Here is a 19,919-nt window from a genome sequence, read left to right as displayed (position 1 = left end):
GCTCCTCACGCATGCTCAGACGCACAACCATGCAGCCCTGGGTAAGCTGCAACAGACGCACAGCAGTGCAGCGCTGGGTAAACTCCTCGCCCACACTCACAGATGCACAGCCATGCAGCCCTGGGTGAGCTCCTTGCCCACGCTCACAGATGCACAGCCATGCAGCCCTGGGTAAGCTGCAACAGACACACAGCAGTGCAGTGCTGGGTAAACTCCTCACCCACACTCACAGATGCACAGCCATGCAGCCCTGGGTGAGCTCCTTGCCCACACTCACAGATGCACAGCCATGCAGCCCTGGGTGAGCTCCTTGCCCACGCTCACAGATGCACAGCCATGCAGCCCCGAGTGAGCTGCTCAAAGCTCTGGTTTATTCTCTATAACACAAGGGTACTGACTGCTAAATTCTCCAAGGCTCTATAATCTTTAACTCACCATTTTGTTTTGTCCTTTAGTTTTGGAGGTTGAAAATTACTTTTTGACATTAAGAAGAGAGCCCTGAAACAAAAATTTCAGTTAAGGGCAATATTAAGATACTTTCATCATTGTACTTGACAGTCAGAATGAATACTGTTATAAATCTGTACAGGACGACCTCATGGGAGGGTACTGAGGACACTGCTCAGGACAGGGGTGCTGCATACTTTGTTTTCTGATGACACTGGGGTCATATCCTGGGTGTGGCACAAGCCACACCAGCACTTCTGCTGAGCTGTGCCCACACTCCTTGTCTGTATTTTGAATAGGTTATGGAATATTCCCACTAGCTTTAAAAGAGATCTTTAAATGTCAAACAAGCCCTTATTCATAAGATAAAGCCATAAAATGTCAAAGTTTCCTTACCACAAATTATCGACATAACTAATATTATAATGTAGGCATATTTATATAATCTTCTTTAAGTTTGTAACACAACAATGACAAGTTATTTTAGCATTAACTAATAGGTTTAAACAAAGGCTGGCATCTACAACTGTTCTGGCAAATTATATCCATTTCCTGATGCTTCCTTTATTTGGACAATAAATTCTCATACTGTCTATCCACAAGCTGCCTATAAGGGTATTATATGAATTCACCTTCAATCTATTTTTCTATAAAGAGGACTTAAAGAATTTTTAAAATGTTGTATTTCAGCATTTGCTACAAAGAAATCCCAATCTTTTTACTGAACATAGTAAAGACATTCTCTTTATAAAAATGAAGTAATTTAATAAAAAACTGAAAGTAGGGAAAAAGCCATGTTCTTACTATTGAACACACACACACACACACACACACACACATATGTATATACATATATATAAACCTATCTTTTAAAAGGCTTTTATCCAAATGCTTATATTATTATGTAATATTATGTTTGCTGTTTTCACTACTAACCAAACTCTCCAGGTCCAAACAAACAAACAGCTGGGTCAAGTGCTAAATAACTTGCTTAATAGTGTACAAAGATACTTAGATTTATCACCCCAGTTAATCACAAATGGATAACTCTTAGCATTTTTTCCCTTTAAGGTCTTTTTTTACTTTTACGTGTACTTATTTCATGTGATAGGGGCATGACTGAGGACAACTTGTGGGAGTTGGTTCCCTCTTTCTACTACGTGGGGCCTGGAGTCAAACTCAGATTTCCCATGTATGATTCCCTAGTGTTACCACCTAAACACTTGTACACTATAAAGTACAGACGGAGTTGTCTTCTAGACTGGCTCATGTCCAGTGTGTACAAAGCCATGCTGATAAAGATGAGTATCATTCTAGTCTACGGTGGATTTTCGTTCACTCTGTAGGCCTTTAGTGTCCCATGTGGTTCTTTAGTAGCTGGTACTTGTTCGTAAACTATTTGTGGTTGCTTGAATAAAAATGACCCCATACGCTCGCATATTTGCACGGTTAATCCTTATCTGGAAAGGGCTAGGAACTGTGGCCTTAGGAGGAGGGAACGGAGCGGAGCGGGCTTTGTCCCTGTCAGGCCCAGTGGCTCTGTCTGCTGCCTGTGGATCAGGATGTAAACTCTGATCAACTGCTCTGGCACCATACCTGCTGCCATGCTCCCTCCCTCTGAAACTGCAAGCCCCCCATTAAAAGCTTTCTTTTATAAAGGCTGCTTTGGTTATGGTGTCTCTTCACAGCAAAACAGTATCTGAGACACTAAGCTTGCACAGTCTTTGAATAGCTCCCAATGTAGTATATGCTAATCTGTGGCCAATCATGTATTAGGAGGACATTTCCACCATTTTAGTGATGTTTACGTTGTTTATAGTTTAGCTTAATATATCCTTTCCTTCAAAATATACATATATAAAAAATCTTTTCATGACTGTTCATTTTCTTTTTCAAAAAGAGAATCCATCTTAAAGCATAAACTATTACACTAAGCCTAGATACTTCATTATTCCTTCAACAAAGTAAATGAAAGTAAGAGAGAATTTAACAGTGTTTTCTATCATTTACTTACAAATTCGTATAGGTCAAAAGAGAAACAAGATGAACTGATGGAGAAATTAAAATGAAGACTAAAAAAGACAACAATAACTGGTACTTCCTAGTTTGATTATTGGGGCAAATTTGCATAATGAAAAAATTTTAAACAAGATAGACACCCACTCTACTGTTCTGTTGGTTTAGGAGCAGCTATACAACTGGGAGAGAGAAAGAAAGAGGGTTTGCCTCTGCATGTATGTGCAGAGTGTGTGCATGTGTGCTCACCCCTGAGCAGGTTATATGACATTACATCTGAGTCCCTTATAGTACTTTTACTATTGTGACACATTTGAAAACAAGCTTATAATGCAGAGGAATCAGTATTTTATCTCCCCAAAGTGTTGTAACTAATGAGAACACCTCATTGGATGAAGATCAAACATAGGCGGCTGAAGCTCTCCAAGCTCAATGGCTGTTATTCCGACTGCCCAGATATCACAGAGTTGGTTGTAGCCACCATTCTTTTCCACCGCTGCAACTTCTGGGGCCATCCTAGAGGGAATCAGTGAGCTTTTAGAAATGACACAGAACACACGACTTTTTGTTATACTCACATGGTGTAGGAGGTCCTTCCTTCTATATGTTGTTTATATTGATTAATGAATAAAGAAACTGCCTTGGCCTAATAGGGCAGAACTTAGGTAGGCAGAGAAGAAAGAACTGAATTTTGGGAGGAAGAAAGCAGAGTCAGGAGAAGCCATGGATCCTCCACCTGAGATGGACATTGGTTAGAATCTCTCCCAGTAAGCCACTGCCACGTGGAGATATACAGATTAATAGAAACGGGTTAAATTAAGATGTAAGAATTAGCCAATAAGAAACTAGAGCTAATGGGCCAAGCAGTGTTTTAATGAATACAATTTCTGTGTGGTTATTTCAGTGTAAGCTAGCCGGCGGCCGCGATGAACAAGCGGGACAGAAAGAGAGGGAAGAAGAACCTTACCACCCGGCTCCTCACCCCATTTCTAAACTCATTATTTGGGGGCCAGAGAAATAGCTCAGTGTTAAGAAACACTGGTTACTTTTGCCAAAAACCTTGGTTCTGTTCCTAACACACACATGGTGCCTCACAAACACCCATAACTCCAGCTCCAGGGGATTTGATCCTTTTAGGCCTCTGTGGGCACACATGTGGTGAACATACATATATACAGGCAAAATACCCAAACGTAATAAAAATAACTCTAAAAATAAAAAATAAGTAAACTTCACTATTTAAAAATCTCAACTTCCTATTTTGAATACCCGTTGCTTTAGTCAGTGCTGGTGAAATTGTCAGACTACTAAACACCTTGTGCCGGTCAAAGAAAAGTTCCCAAAGGAGGTGGGACTTGGAGAATGAGCTACGAGGAAGCAGACGTGAGGAGTCTGCACATTTCCAAGGAAACTCGGCAAATGTAGGAAGATAAGGAGGGCAAGCAACGACTGGAGAACAGAGGGGACAGCAGACACCCTGTGAATCTTACCTTGAGAAGGGCCATACACGGCTTGTCACTGTTGGGACTGGGGGCACATATGGTAACAAGCACTCTCTTGTCTAAACACATCGCTAATCTTTGTTTTACAATAAAGATCTGAATGGGAAAAAAAACCCCTCACAACTGAGGGCTTAGAGAAGCAGTTCTCAGCCTTCCAAACGTTGTGACCCTTTAATACAGTTCCTCATGATGTGACAACCCCAAACTGTATAATTTTTTTTGCTGCTGTGTCAGAACTGTAATTTACTATTGTTATGAATTACAATGTAAGTATCCGATATGCAGGATATCTGGTGTGTAACTCTAAAGGGTGCTGAGACCCAGAGGCTGAGAACCACTGGCTTAGAAGGTCTGGAAGTACATGGAAAACAGACTGCGAAGCTAGGTGCTAGAAGTGAACAACCTACTTCTATACAGGAATTTACTTGTGAAAATGATGTAGACCCACTGACTTAATTATGGAGGCAACAATATAAAACTCACACCAACACAAAACCCAGCGTGAGAAGAGGTGAAATCAGGAATGCGGAGGAGCTTTGGGATGGCTGGAAAATGCAGGGTATGGTAGCAGACACATGTAACTACAGGCCCTGGGAGGCTGAAACAGGAGTTATCTTGAGATGGGGTAGCTTCAGCTACACAAAGGATCATTTCTCAATATCCACCCCCCCCAAAGAAACATCTCAAATAGCATCCAAGGTCATAAGGGGGAGGTGACACTGCACAGGAGAAACATTCTCTTTTTATTTTCATTTTCAAATTTATTAATTTATAGTTATATTGAATATCCACAAGTTACTATTCTTTTAAGTGCATAAAACATTACAATCTACCTTTGTTGAGATGCATATGATACCTCAACTTAAATGTGGAATACAGTACATGCGTTCTAAAGTGAGGACATAAATATTTACACTCAGCTCTCTTCACTTTCTCGCTGTGCGGGAGACTGAACCAGGGCCTGAGCGGTCACTAAGAGCTCTGCTGCTGAGCTACACTACCAGCCATTCGAAATGCAAACATTAGAGACGCTAACATGGAAATGTGTTACTGTATGCAAGAGCTACAGACACTGTTGTGGGCACAGGACAAAGGAGAACAAAAGAATACCATTGAGTCAGATGACTAAAGGCCAGTTTGAGTCTCAGAAGGGACAGACCTGGGGCCCGGAAACAGCAAATACATTTCAATTCCTCTACCCGCAGGAGTGAGACTGTGTAGCTCACTGGAACAGCAGCCTGGTGTGGGATTCCCCTCTGTATGCTGTAAATATGCTTTATTACCATTGGTTAAAAAAGAAGCTGCTTTGGCCCATGACAGCACAGAATAGGGCAAGGCAGGAATTCCAAGCAGAGATAGAGGAGGAAAGAAGGTGGAGTTAGCGAGACATTATGTAGCCCCCGGAGGAGAAAGATGCAAGCCACGAGCCGGAACCTTACCAGTGGAGTCTTGTGGTAAAATATAAAATGATAGATATGGGTTAATTTAAGATGTAAAAGCTAGCTAGAAATATGTTTAGGCTATTGGCCAAACGATGTTACAACTAATATAGTTTCTGTGTGATTATTCTGGGTCTGGGCAGCTGGGATCAAACAAGCAGTCTCCGACTACATCAGCCTGACTGACTGTCCTGCTTCCTAACTCAGGAGGGACCTGAGCTTAGCTCAGAAAGCCACCATAGTGTGTGACATAAAGTCACTATAGTTGGTGACAGCTGCCATAGGAGGTGCCAGGAGGCTGCCATAGGAGGTGCCAGAGGCTGCCATAGGAGGTGCCAGAGGCTGCCATAGGAGGTGCCAGAGGCTGCCATAGGAGGTGCCAGAGGCTGCCATAGGAGGTGCCAGAGGCTGCCATAGGAGGTGCCAGGAGGCTGCCATAGGAGGTGACAGAGGCTGCCATAGGAGGTGACAAGAGGCCGCCATAGGAGGTGAGAGGAGGTGCCAGAGGCTGCCATAGGAGGTGAGAGGAGGCCGCCATAGGTGGTAGCAGGCTTTCCTGAGATGTGGTCCATGCAGCTCAAGTAGTTGCAGAAATGTTTACAATGGAGGATAGTCACAGAAGATCTTGGAGATTCTATAGATACGGAACTGACTATGTTTCCATTTAACTTTTATTTAAATAATACCAATTAGGCTTTTTTTTCCAGTTATTAAAAGTGGTGTTAACTGAAGAAAATTATGAATATAGAAAAATCATGGAAGAAAACAAGTTTTGACCTCCATCCAATACAGCAACTGTCTCACATATTTCCATCCACGCTTTACTTAGAGACACACTATCTTTCCTAAGAGCATTCCACCACACATGCTAATTCTGGCCTTGATTCCTAAATTCTGTCCACTTTGAGGTGTTGCTAACAGCTCACCTTCAACAGCATCACTTTTCGTACCATCGCGCTATCCCCAGAACCGACTAGTGACACTCCCTTAGCTTATTCGAGCCACATTTTCTTTCTGGAATTATTCTGAGAAAGCACTTCGCGTACAGAAATGCATGAGCCTCTGATAGATTACCACCAGCAAGAGCACCGAGACTAGATACACACGCCACTCAGAGCCAGGCCACTCTCCCAACACGGTGATAGACTTAGGGATGGGGAGCACACTTACTGCTTCCAAGTATTTCCAAGCTGACTGAAAAGAAAGCCACTTATGAGCTTACCGAGGGAAACATTTTCCATAGTTTATGATTTGTTAGGTGTTATTATAACTGCTGTTGGTAGATAAAGCTTTAAACTGTCAGTGGTGGGAGCAATCTTTTCCTTTAAAGTTTGGCGCCAACAAAAACTCACATCTTTTCCTCTCTCTGCTGTCCCCTGCCTTCCTTTTTTCTAAGATATGGTCTCAAATTCCTAGGTTGATCTCAAACTTGCTTTTAGCTGAGGATGACCTTAATTTCTGATTTTCCTGCACTTTCAAGCACACACAAAAAAAAATGTGTGCCTCCACCTCCAGCTTATGTGGTGTTGGAGATCATGCACACTGGGGAATTACCCACTGAACGAGCTACATCTCCAACCCATAACTCATTCGTTTTTACTTTTTTTTTGGACAGGGTCTCACTGTGTAATCCTGGCTGGCTTGAGACTCACTAGTAGTGCCCACTGGCCTCAAACTCTCAGACCTGCCTCTGCCTTCCATGAGCATGTGCCACCATGCCGAGCCTGGTTTTTACTTTTATACTTAACTTTCCTCTGAAAGAGCAGCCAGTGCTCTTAATCACTGAGCCATCTCTTCAGCCCTCACATATAGTTTATTTTGGCTGTAAAGTGTAAAAATAATTTACACTTTAAATTATTTTCAAAATAATAAATCATCCAAACACCATATCTTGACAAACCCAACTCATAACACAAACTCCAAATGCCACCTGCTATAGCATTCACCACATCATTTTAAATATTAAGGGATTTTGTTATTTTTTTTATTTTGAGTCAGGGTGTCATACTAAAGCTTACGTTACCTGCAAATTCACAGTAATCCTCTTGCCTAAGCCTCCCTAATGCTGAGATTACAGGCATGGTTCACATACCAAGGCTCACACTAACATTTACGGTGAGGTGTTCTGCTAACCTCAACTATTTGTCAACAAAGAAGGCAGTGTTTCAGAGAGATGACTGCGGTAGTTACAAGTAGGATACTTGTTCATGTGGGGCTGCTGGACACTAGTGTAGATGTGTGGGTTTTAGTCCTTGACTAAACAGAAAACTGGAAAGGTACTAGAAGTCTTTCTTTTGAAAACTCCACTCTGTGTAGGCCTTTGCCATGGGGAGAGCTGGATACTGTGAGAACCTAAGCCCCTAACACAATCAACGTTAGGAAAGCATCGTGGAGCATGCAGGCTCTTGGCTTTGATGGTTGCTTGTAGTACCAAGGATCAAGCACAAACTAAAGAAACGAAACTAGAAGGAGAGTCACAGCAGTCTCACCAGTAAGGGGTGCCAATGAAAGACTTTCTCTTTGCAATGGTCGCTGTTATTTTTGCAGCCACACCGAAATCAGCTGCAAGGGAAAAAACACAGCAGAAAATTGGGTAGGGCCTTTTGTTTAAAATTTTTTTTAAAAATACAACCAGCATTTCACATTGGCACAGTCATCAATATTTTACATATTAATGTGTATAAATTTAGTACCAGATGAGTTCATAACATACTCGATTTAAAAAAAAATTTGCCGAAATTTTACTAGAATTAAAACTATACTTTATTAAATTATTTTAATTACAAGTACACTGAAATTAACTTGGGGAAAAAGTGACAAAACTGAAAACATGAGAAAACATACAAAACATACACATGAATTCCTTTAATGCTACTTTTTACAATTTTTTTCTATGTATATAAAATTTTATAGTTGTTGTTAAACATGGTAATAAAAATTAAATACATTATTTAGTTCATTTTTGCCATTTAATAAATCAGATTTGCTCATATTTCAATTAATATTAATGACATGATGAAAAATATTTCACGGGCTTACATTTTTCTACTATAAGTAATATGATTAATAGCTTTATGAATATGGGTTTTTTTATGTATAAGATTAATTTCCTGGAGTATAATTTTACTCCTTCAGGAATAAAATCAGTATATCACAGGGAGTGATCATTATGATTATATATATAAAAATTAAACCTATTCAAACTTAAATATCATTTAATATTTTTGGTAAAAAATTTAAGAATTCAAAATAACATACCTAATTTTACATCACCATGGTCTGTTAATAAGATATTTGCACCCTAAAACAAAAGCACAAATACTATTAAACTAGCATCATAAAATTTCTTTCAAAGCTCAGCAATGTAAATATATTAGATGAACTTACTTTGATATCTCTATGCATTTTGCCTTTAGTATGCAAATAGGCAAGACCCTGAAGGTAAAAAAGAATATGCATTAGCAAGACAGTATCAAATGTCTACCTCAATTATGGAATAAGAAAAACCAGACAGCCTTTTCCAGGGATAAGGGGTTCTTTCAACTAGTTAACGGGATAGTAATGTAACTCACTTTCCGGTAAAATTGGAAATGTTTTACCAAAGCAGCAACGTCACAATTAAGATAAAGAACATGCGATCACGCCCCAAAGAGTTCTCCTGTTGTGCTCTTTGTAACTTCTTATCCCATCAACACTGCTTGTCTCTACACCAGGTTCCAAAGCTATCTGGCCATTCTTCCTGCTTTGCCTTTCCACAGGGATTCCAGAATCAGCTTGTCAATTTCACTGTTGCTTCCACGTCCCCAGACAGACAGGTCAGTATGTAAGCTAGACTGGCCTCAAACTCAGGATTTTCCTGCACCAGGATCCTGGCTGAGATCACAGGCGTGGGCCACCATGCCTGACAGGCTTGCTAATTTCTTTAACAACAAAAAAGGGTTCAGCTGGAATTGGGGTTCTGCCCGGGGAGAACTGATACCTTCTGAGCACTAAGCTCCTACCCCATGGACAGCACAGTTATCTGCTCAGTTAGGCCTTTAATTCTCTCAGCTACTGTGTGGTTTTAGTACACAGTGTTTATGTTCTTCTGCTGTATTTATCCATGAGAATGTCATATCCCTTATGCTACTGTACGTAGTTTTCTCATTAAACTTTAATTCCTAATTCTGAAATCCACTTGACTTTTGAAAAGCCACCAGAAGCGTGCCAGTGTGGGTTCAGCTAACTTGTTTGCTCTAGTGGCCCCCTGTAGCCTCCCTCCCGTTTTCAATGGAAATGATTATGCAGCCTTGGGAATGAAGAGCTCTGCTTGCTATTTTCAAAACTAGATTCCTTTTTATTTCATTCTTTTTTCTTTTCACACTATGAGAAGCCTGGACGGACTACAAGGCTGGAATGGACATCTTTGTCTTGTTGTATCAGGAGAAAGGAAGACCTGACCACAGCATTTTCATAGATACTCTGCACTGAGTTAACCAATGTTAACTTTCAATGTGCCATGCCTGAATGTCTACATTTTATTTTTAAGTCAATTTCCAAGGCAGCCGTTTTCCTTCCAGCTTTTCCTACATTTTGAGTGTTGGCTGGGCCGCTCCTCCTCTCTCTCTTTCCTCAGTTTCCTACCACATTCTAAAGCGTCTCACCCCCTTCCCGCTATTCCATTTTACCTTCATATATACAATGTTCTCCTCCCCCTGCCTCCCAAAGCCCTTCACTCTCAGGGCTCCTTCCCAGTTTCCTGGTCTCTTTAGAGGCCATACCCACACAAACACACATATAAAGACCAGAAGCTAGGGCCCACATACAAAAGAGAAACATGCAGTATTTGTCTTTCTGTATGCTCAGAAAGTTATTGGGAATAAGCGCTGGATTTCACTAAATGGTCCTTTAGCTGACGATGCAGCTTTCTCTAAAGTTTATTCAGGGTCATTTACTGTAAATGAACACTACTTTCTAGGACCATCCACTTTTTATATAATATCTGCTTTTACATCTTGTTGGATTACCTTGGGAACTTATTTAAATGGCTTTTGTGTATGTTGTTGCATGTTTTATGGCATAACTGCCTTTAAGTGATTTGTGGAATTTCAAATCTTGTATCTGTCCACCTTCCCATTCTTTTTTTAAATGATTTATTTTTATTTTATGTGCATTTGTGTTTTGCCTGCATGTATGTATGTTTGTGTGAGGGTACCAAATGACTTGGAGCTAGAGTCTAGACAGTTCTGAGCTACCACGTGGGTGCTGGAGGTCCTCTTAAAAAGCAACAGTGCTCTTAACCACTGAGTTATCTCTCTAGCCCCTGCCTTCCAACTCTTGATCCACATGAAACTATCATCACAGAAGTAAGATATGGCAGAAGCCCCCATGCTTCTGTGGGAGCATCCTGTTGACAGCCAGAAAGCTTGGGGTGAAGGTTAAACAAGTCATCAACTGACAGGTCCACAGACTCATTCAGGGTAAACAATTCATAGGTATAATTTTCCTTATGTGGTAGCAACCCATGCCACTGAAGTCCACTACCACAGATGAACATCAGTATTAAAAAATAAAATAAAATAAATGCAATCATTGAACTTCTCAATGGCTGTTTAAATAAATTCTTGTACATCATTCATGGAAAAGTTAGTAGCTTTACAAAATTAAAACATGGAAACTGGATTGGGATATTATTACTACTATTTTAGCTCTTTAGATTTTGGGCAAACCATCATTCACAATTACTAGGTATGAAACTGCTGCCTTTCTAGCTACTTAAGCGAATACATTACCTGCAACGTCTCTCTGCATACATAGGCTATTTGCAATTCAGATAATGGTCCAGTAACTGGAAAGAAAGAACAAAAAAACTCATTGTCACTGGATGCTAATGTTAAACAGTCTAGCTGCAAAACAATGAAGCAGCGTACAACTTCTGCTTGCACCACTGGGCGACTCCTCCTCTGACTACAAAGCAGACAGCATCTGTGTAAGGAATGAAGCACTGGGTATTTAAAATCTATTTTGAAAATAAGAGGTTTATTCCCTGACAACTCTGGACAGTGAAAACGTACAGTTTCCTTATGTGCAAAGCTAATCACAAGCGCCACAGTGAAGCCAAGGCTGGAGGCTAAACACAGTCTCAGAAACGGGCAACAACAGGCCTTGCCCGTATGTGAATTACATGTCTAGAGGCACAGAGCAACGTGCTGGGACTCACTGATGAGTACACACAGTTTAGAGACTGAGGTACTCTTTCTAGTACAATTAATTCTTCACACATCTCTCAGAATGCTGAGACTTGGTCCAGTATCTTACTGAGGAGTCAAACGTAACCAGATTATTTCTGGAAAGCAGACCTTTCTCTGATGTGAAATATAAAATCCCTTAGCAACTATCCAGTCAGGGGCTTCCAATCATTGCTCTTCAGTGTGTGAGAAGAAATCTGGGGTTCTGCCTGCTGACGGTGAGATCCAAACTAGAACTGACCACCAGTCTCTGCACAGAGGGTAACTCACTGGTTGCTGGCTGGCTTCATCTACTTGGAATTACAAAGTTTGATTTTTTATATATTGATGAAGTAGTAAGGCAAGAAGTGATGCCATTTTACTAACAGCATCTGACTGATACATGTGCACACACACCTATCTTTCTTAAATCAAGTCTCGCTACATAGCCCGGGCTTGCCTGGAACTCACTTCTCTCTATGTGGATCAGGCTGGCCTTGAACTCAGAGATCTGCCTATGTGCAGACAATTTTTTTAACTGTGCTTTTTTAGTATACTACTTAAAGGAATAATACTCCTTAAATTCAATTTAAGAAAAATGATAACCAGGTTTTAATTTTGCATGTGTCTGGGGAAAGATAGAATAATGTTAGAGAGTAAATTTAGCCGGGCGCGGTGGCGCACGCCTGTAGTCCCAGCTACTCGAGAGTAAATTTACCCAAATCATTCCCCTTGCTATCTAGAAATGTCAAACAACAACCATAAAAGCCAAGGTAGAGCTTAAGATGTAAAACTGTATTAACAGTACCATGATAAATATCTTGAAGGGATCCGCCACCGCAGTATTCCATGCAAATCCACAGTTTTTCCCTACTACAACGAGAGAGAAAGAAAATTACAGCAGCCTGTAATTCCCAACTACTGACGTCCACATGTTCAGCCCCGCAGCCTCACAGCACACTGGAGTCAGGATGCTCTGCGGAAGGCAACAGGAGCCTCCAGGGCAATCCTTCCTCAACACACACCAGAGCACATCAGTTTCAGCTTTGTGTCAATCTGAAAAAGGTTAGGACATGATCTGTTTTCTGTTATCATTGTTCATAATGATCCATTAAGGCTGCCAGACAAGGCAGGGCCTCAGGAACAGAGGTGCTAGTGTGAGCACAGCAGGCAGATGGCAGTGCGCCCTCCTGGATTTAGAATTCTGGACAATGTTTTCAGCATGCACAGCGAAGGCCTTAACACAGAGGGAGAGAGACAGGAAAGAAAGAGACTAGGAAAACTAGATCAAGAGATGGCGCTTCTGGATTTTTACCTGAGATAGCTCCCAAAGTAGGCTACGATGTTGCAATGCTTACATTCTTTAACCATATATATTTCTTGTTGAATCAAAGAAAAATCATCACCTGAAAAACAAAATAAGTTGGTCACCAAGTTACTCCAAATATGACGAAATTGCAGCTGTTGGAAGGAATACTCTGTAGATACCTGTCATGCCCATTAGATCTGTGGTATAGTTTACGTCTTTTATCTGTACGTTATATACATTATGTAACCTCATGCACGCTAGGCTGCTCCCACCACTGAGCATCATCCATCTCTTGGTTAACATTTCTGTGGTGTTCTACACGTTTAATGAACGTGGGATAATGAAGTCACCCACTACTTTGACTTGAGCAGAGTGAGAATTTGTGTGCATGCCTTTGAAGTTCAGAGATCAATGTTGGGTGTCTTCCTCTATCTCTTTCCACTTTCCTTTTTTTTTTTTTTTTTTTTTTTTTTTTAAAAAAAAAGACCGGGTTTCTCGATGGCTTTGGAGCCTGTCCTGGAACTAGCTCTTGTAAATGAGGCTGGTCCCAAACTTGCAGAGATCCACCTGCCTCTATCTCCCGAGTGCTGGGATTAAAGGTGTGTGCCATCATCGCCTGGCTTCCACTTTCTTTTTTAAACAGGTTTCTTTCTGAACCCGAAGCTTGCTGACTAACAAGGTGAGCTTGCCCATGACTCCCAGGGGTATCTCCTTCCTCCAGTACTGGGGCACAGGCACACCACCAGCAACAGCTTCTTTTATGTGGATGCTAGGGCTTCAAACTCAGGTACCCACTCTAGGATGACAAGCTATTTACCCACTGAGCCTACCTCCAGCCTCAGAGTCACCACTACTATTGTATGAACTTCAGTGTCCCAATATGTACAACAGTGTTTGTTTTATGTCGTTGGGTCCAACACTCACACTCAATAATATCTATTTACGATCATATCTTCAAGCTGGACTGTTCCTTTGTTACTATAACATGAACTTCTTTGTCTCTTTTGACTAATTTTAGTTGGCTCTGCCAAACATGAGAACAGCTACTTTTATTTGCTTTCAGAGTCCAACTGCTTGGCACATCTACACTTTCAGTTCATGTGGATCTTTTCCAGGGAGGTGAGTTTCTTGTGGACAGCTACCAGTTGGTTCTTGCTTTCTAGTCTGTTCACCCAGCCTGCACCTTTACTTTCTCTCTTTAAAATCACTCACAACAGTGGGTTTCCTTAGGGCACTCTCATGAGCCTATTGTGGCACTTTATTCATGTTTGTTCCCACGTTACCATCTCTTGTTCCCCCACCATGTTCACTGGCTCCTTCCTCTTCCCAAATATCACCCCTTTGTTTTCATCACACACACACACACACACACACACACACACACACACACACACTCTCTCTCTCTCTCTCTCTCTCTCTCTCACCTATCTCTGTTAAATCTAGATTTTACATATGACAGAATACATGTGACTTTTATATTTCTAGGTTTGTCTTAACTTTGCTTAACGGAATCAGTGCTTGTATTTTTTTAAATTACATTTGAGTGTATGTATGTGAATGAGTACACCTGCACACATGTGGAGATGAGAAGACAACATTGTGGAGTCAGGTTCTCTCCTTCCACCATGTTGGCTCCAGGGACTGAACTCAGATCATCAGGCTTGGTGACAAGTGTGTTAAACCATCTCCTGGTCCTGGTTCAGTGTTAAATGTCTAGTTCTTTAACCTAATTGGTTAGGCTTATTCTTAGTTTGGCTTTCCCTAATTTCTTTCTCAGCATGCTCACTGCTGGTTCATAGGAAAGGCAGTGGTCTGTATACTGGGGTATACAGGATGCAGGCTACTTCTACTCCTGTAGAAGTGGATTTTAAGTTGTGTTCTCAAGTTGAGTTTCATCCTATTCAGGCCATTTAAAGGATGAGATTAGTTAGCTGAGAACCACAGAACTCGTTATCTCTGGTTTCAGCAACCTTCTCCTTTCCACCTGTGTATTTGCAAGGGCTCTGACTTTAGCACTCTCTATAATTCCAGTCTTTCTTATAGCCAGTTTGTTCCCGGACTATTGCATTTATGCTGAAAACACCTTTAAGGACCCCACTAGCCCTCTACTAGCTGACCCCAGCTCTTCTAAGATGATGCTTCTCCCTTCAGCATGAGCTACTGCCTGCACCAAGTCATCTGGCTGCTGAAGGTACCTGGGTAGACAACAGGCAGAGGCAGTACTTATCTACAACCTGGCAGGAGACCAACTTTAGTCCACTGAAAATTTCAACTATGAAAAATGTGTCTGTTTTTAGATATTAGCAGAGTCAATAACTCTGCTATATACAGAATCTGGTTATATAGACACTCTAGAATCTAGAATTCTGGAATTTAGAATCAAAAGCTATGAGCTACTCTGGCTACAGTTCTTCTCTGATGTACTCTGAAAACCACAGACTGAGTAAGTCCTGATAGGGAAATGGAGAACTCCTCCAGATAAGCCTTTGCTGATAAGGGCAGCTGCTGGCCACACCAAAGTGGAACAGAGAGCGCAGGGAGCCACGGATATCACGTGATTGTAATCCTGATCTCTTTCAGCTTTAGAGACCCCCAGAAAAAGCGTGACCCATGTCAGCCAAGAAGGGAGCTCATCAGGCGTCAAAGGGGGATGGACACTCTGCATACTACATGACAGACACTGGGACCAGCCCTCATTTGAATAACTAAATGACTAAAAGCCAAGACTGGCTTAAATCCTTTTGAATAAATTAACATATTTCATTATTTCCATAAGGTGTTTATTAAGGAAAGCAAGACTTTCTACTTATCATTTCATCAAGTATTTCTGATTTATGCTTGTAAGATCTACTGTGTATATATTTTGTTGTTCACAGGTTAAAATTATTAACATGATGCTTCTGAATTACACAGAAAGAGCTACTACAGCATGTCCCTCCTATAGAGCCATCAATAATGGAGCTATCACTTTTAATAAACTTTCTGTGTTTTAGTCTGTATTATTGTAGCAACATTAATGTAAATATTTTGTCACTATAGAGAAATAGAAAATTAAAATTGCCATAAATTTATTTCCATTTCTTAAAGTATGTAATTATGAGGTTCCTCCTATCACATCCATGAATGGGACTTTTATGCCATAGTCTAGCAAGATTATTTTCAGCCAGTAATAAAATGAGCACTGTTAACGTCATTACAACTCACTTCAAAAACTCCCAAACTGGAAAGGAACAAATGAGTCAAAATGAATTAAAGACCTAAACATAACTCATAACTCCTTAAAAAAATCCTAGTAAAACACAACAATGGATTTAGCAATTTGCTCGGTATGACATCAAAAGCATAGTTAATCAAAGTGAAAAAGAAATACAAGAATACAATCAAACTTTAAAAATTCACATTTATCAAAGGACACAATCAACAGACTAAGAAGCACCCTGTGGAATGGAAAAATGATATGTGAAAATGATGTCTCTGATAAGGGGTTAATATCCATAACTTATAAAAAGCTCCAATAACTCAACAACTACCAATCAAATAACTTCATCAAGCAACAGGCAACAAAATTAACATTTATCCAATGATAACAAATATTAATAGCCATATGAAAATATGTAACAACATTAATCAGAGAAACACAACTGAAAACCACAAAAAATTATCACCTAAGTTCACAAAGATGGGCTGGGTTTGTTTTTTTTAAGGAACAGCAGGGATATAGAGAAGATGGAACTCTTGTGCCCACTGCTGAGATCATAAAATGTTGCAGTTACTACAGAAAACAGTAAGGTAGCTCCTTAAAAATTTAAAATAAGAACTATTATATGATCTACTTATATAGTAACCAACTTCTAAGTATACATCCAAAGAGTACAACTGAAGTCTCAAAAAGATACATGCATGCCCATGGTCACGGCAATACACAATGAAGTATAAATGTACACACACACACACGACTTTAGCTTGTGCCAAGCTGATATAAACCAACAAGGACAAGCAGAAAGAACTCTGAACTGCTAAGCTCTGTCTTTATCCCTTTAGGGTGCAAAAATTTGAACCCAAGTTTCCATACTTGCATGGAAAATGGTCTTACCTGCTGAGCCATCTCTCCTGCCCTTAAATAAAATTTCTGATGTTCATTTGTGCCCTGAAATGTATTATCATTACTATTAACATTCTCCTAGTTCAGAACTGAAGTATCCAAACAATGAAGAGGGCTACAAATACTTTATAGTATAGAGTTTTAAAAATGGAACCTGGGCCAAGACATGAATCAGTAGTTAGGAGGGCATGCTGCTCTTCCAGAGGACTGGAGCTGTTAAAGTACCTGCAACTCCAGATCCAGAGGGTCTAATGCCTTCTGTCATCCTTGGGCTCCAGCACATACACATACACACAGAATAGATTAATTTTGTATTGAAACTACGGGCCTAGAAAGATAGTTCAGCAAATAAGAGTATTTGCTGCACAAGTGTAAGGACCCAGGTTCTCATAAGGACCTGGGCTCCCAGAACCCACATAAAAAAGCAGATGTGGTCATGCACATGCTTTAACCACAGTGCTGGGGTGCAGGGCAGAGACAAGCGGGCTGGAGCTTTTTGGCTGCCAGCTTAGCTCCAGGCTCAGTAAGAGACCCTGTCTCAAGGGAATAAAGGACAGAATGAGGACAGGTACCTCCATGTCACACACACACACACACACACACACACACACACACACACACACACAAATAAAACTGTTTAGTTTTTCTTAAAGATCATTAAACTTTGAAATAGAGTTTCAAAACACAAGAATGTAGCACTGAACTAGGACAGCTGATGGTTTGTTCTAGCCCCATCTGTAGTAAGGAGACCGCTTGCTCGTTTCTCAGCTGCCCAGACTCCAAAAATAATCACACAGAAACTATATTAATTATATCACTGACTGGCCCATTAGCTCTAACTTCTTATTGGCTAACTCTTACATATTGGTATAACCCATTTCTATTAGTCTGTGTATTGCCATGTGGCTGTAGCTTGCCAGATAAAGTTCAGTATAGCATCTGTCTCTAGTGGCGGCTCCATGGCTTCTTTCTGACTCCACCTCCTTTCTCCCAGCATTCAGCTTAGTTTTCCCCACCTAACTAATTTCTACCTTGCTATAGGCCAAGTCAGTTTCTTTATTCATCAACCAATAAAAGCAACACATAGACAGAAGGACCTCCCATACCATTTCCCCTTTACTGTTTAAATAAAAAGGAAGGCTTTAGCTTTAACATAGTAAAATTACATATAACAAAACAGGTATCAAGCAAGAATTACAGTTACAATATATCTACTTTATCTTTTACCATAACTAAGGAAAACTATAACTATTCATTCTTCAACTCCATCAAAGTCTCCAGAAGAATATAATATTACCTAAGTAAAAACGAAGTACACTGTAAGCAACTTCCAAAACTCTAGAATTGACAGAGACATCTCGCTGCCTGGACAGTTACCCAAAGTTCTTCTGTACCATTGGAGCATCCATCTTCAGCCTACAGGCCCATAGTATCTGGCAGACTTTTCCATGAAGCAGGAAATTTCAAAGACAGTTCTGCCTATATTGGAAGTTTGTCAATCACTTTCTTCTGTGTCCTGCAGAATGTCTAGCAGTTTCTTTCATGAAGCAAGAATCCTGAAGGACTGTTTCACCTTTAGGCAAGTTTAGCAGTTATTTTTCTGTGAGTCCTGCATGTCCAATTCGCACAGCATACCATCAAGGAGTCCAGACAAGAGCAGTTTCCTGCCCAAATGGCTAGCAAACTCCATCAGGAGCTTCTCTGATGGCCATCTTCCTCTTGAAGTAACTGGTGCTGCCAGGAGCATATGTGTCTCACTGTCATGAAATCTTAAGCTCTTAAAACATTTAAATGCCACATTCTGTAGTTTTGAAAGGTTTGAAGAATACCTATCCATCTGATACATATCTCCATATATCTAGAAAATCTAACATGACCACAAGCTTGACTATTATAATTATCTATTAACCTGCATTTTTAATTATATATTAAATTTTTAAATGGGGTGCACAAACACAATGCCTTAATCAAGAGCAGAAACACATATACACAATATAACAAAATTGACTTTAAATCTGTATCAATAAACCAAGATCCATACCAATGCAAAGTATCCATATCTATAACATATCCCCCTTTAAATGTAAACAACCATTTATAAACAATATTTGGGAATATGGCTTTAGTTCTCTTCATACTGCTTCCTGCTTTTTGTTGGCCGAAATAATTTTTTGGGGGTATTCACAGCAACCTTTCAGGAGGTCTTGGTGCATCAAACTACATTAGTCTAGAAAAATCCCACAGGTTCTCATCTTCTGTGGAAACAAAAGCAGAACCTCTTTTCCAAAGCAACAAATTCTTAGACCCAAATTTGGAAGTCATGATACCTTTAGAACATATATGCTGGTTTAGCTTAGCAGCCCATACAATGAAATGTCTCTCTCTGTACTTACTTCCTTCAGAATCAAAAATTTAAAGAAAACACAATGGTATATATAATCCAGACTCTGTGAATTTTCCATCTTTACACGGCTTATTATTATTTTTTACTCCTTTTAATCAATGACTTCTGTCCTGGCTCTTTAACGACTTTATCTTTTTTTAGACCATCTACTTCTTTTTATAACTGTCTATATTTTTTCTTCTCTCTCCCAAGCCTACGTACATTTATCCAACACCATGACCCATTTAGAGGTCTCTTCCATCTGAATTTGTCTTTATTGTATATTTATAATTATTTTCTGACCAGGACTGCTTCTTTTTTTTTCTTTCTAAGCATCAGTGCCTTGTCTTCTTTTTTTTTTTACCTTTTTTTTCTTTTTTAAATTTATTTATTAAAGATTTCTGTCTCCTCCCTGCCACTGTCTCCCATTTCCCTCCCCCTCCCCCCATCAAGTCCCCTCCCTCATCAGCCCAAAGAGCAATCAGGGTTCTCTGACCTGTGGGAAGTCCAAGGAC

The 19,919-nt window shown here is 40.2% G+C and overlaps 1 protein-coding gene across 1 annotated transcript in view; it reads right to left on the bottom strand.

The window, feature by feature from the left end:
* Window positions 1-19,919, bottom strand: part of Map4k5 (mitogen-activated protein kinase kinase kinase kinase 5) — a 90,323-nt gene that overhangs the window by 41,640 nt on the left and 28,764 nt on the right. The window contains exons 3-10 of the mRNA XM_041657928.1: window positions 12,926-13,016; window positions 12,419-12,483; window positions 11,176-11,231; window positions 8,792-8,839; window positions 8,663-8,705; window positions 7,894-7,966; window positions 2,848-2,979; window positions 436-498 (exon numbers count right to left, since the gene is read on the bottom strand). Of these exons, the coding sequence (XP_041513862.1) occupies window positions 436-498; window positions 2,848-2,979; window positions 7,894-7,966; window positions 8,663-8,705; window positions 8,792-8,839; window positions 11,176-11,231; window positions 12,419-12,483; window positions 12,926-13,016 (571 nt within the window). The remainder of the gene's footprint in view (window positions 1-435; window positions 499-2,847; window positions 2,980-7,893; window positions 7,967-8,662; window positions 8,706-8,791; window positions 8,840-11,175; window positions 11,232-12,418; window positions 12,484-12,925; window positions 13,017-19,919) is intronic.

Source organism: Microtus oregoni, unplaced genomic scaffold, assembly GCF_018167655.1.
Source record: "Microtus oregoni isolate MIOR12 unplaced genomic scaffold, Mior012 000009F_ref0000495, whole genome shotgun sequence".
Taxonomy (NCBI): domain Eukaryota; kingdom Metazoa; phylum Chordata; class Mammalia; order Rodentia; family Cricetidae; genus Microtus; species Microtus oregoni.
The sequence above is the reverse complement of the archived record's forward strand: the minus strand, read 5'-3'. Positions and strand labels throughout refer to the sequence as shown.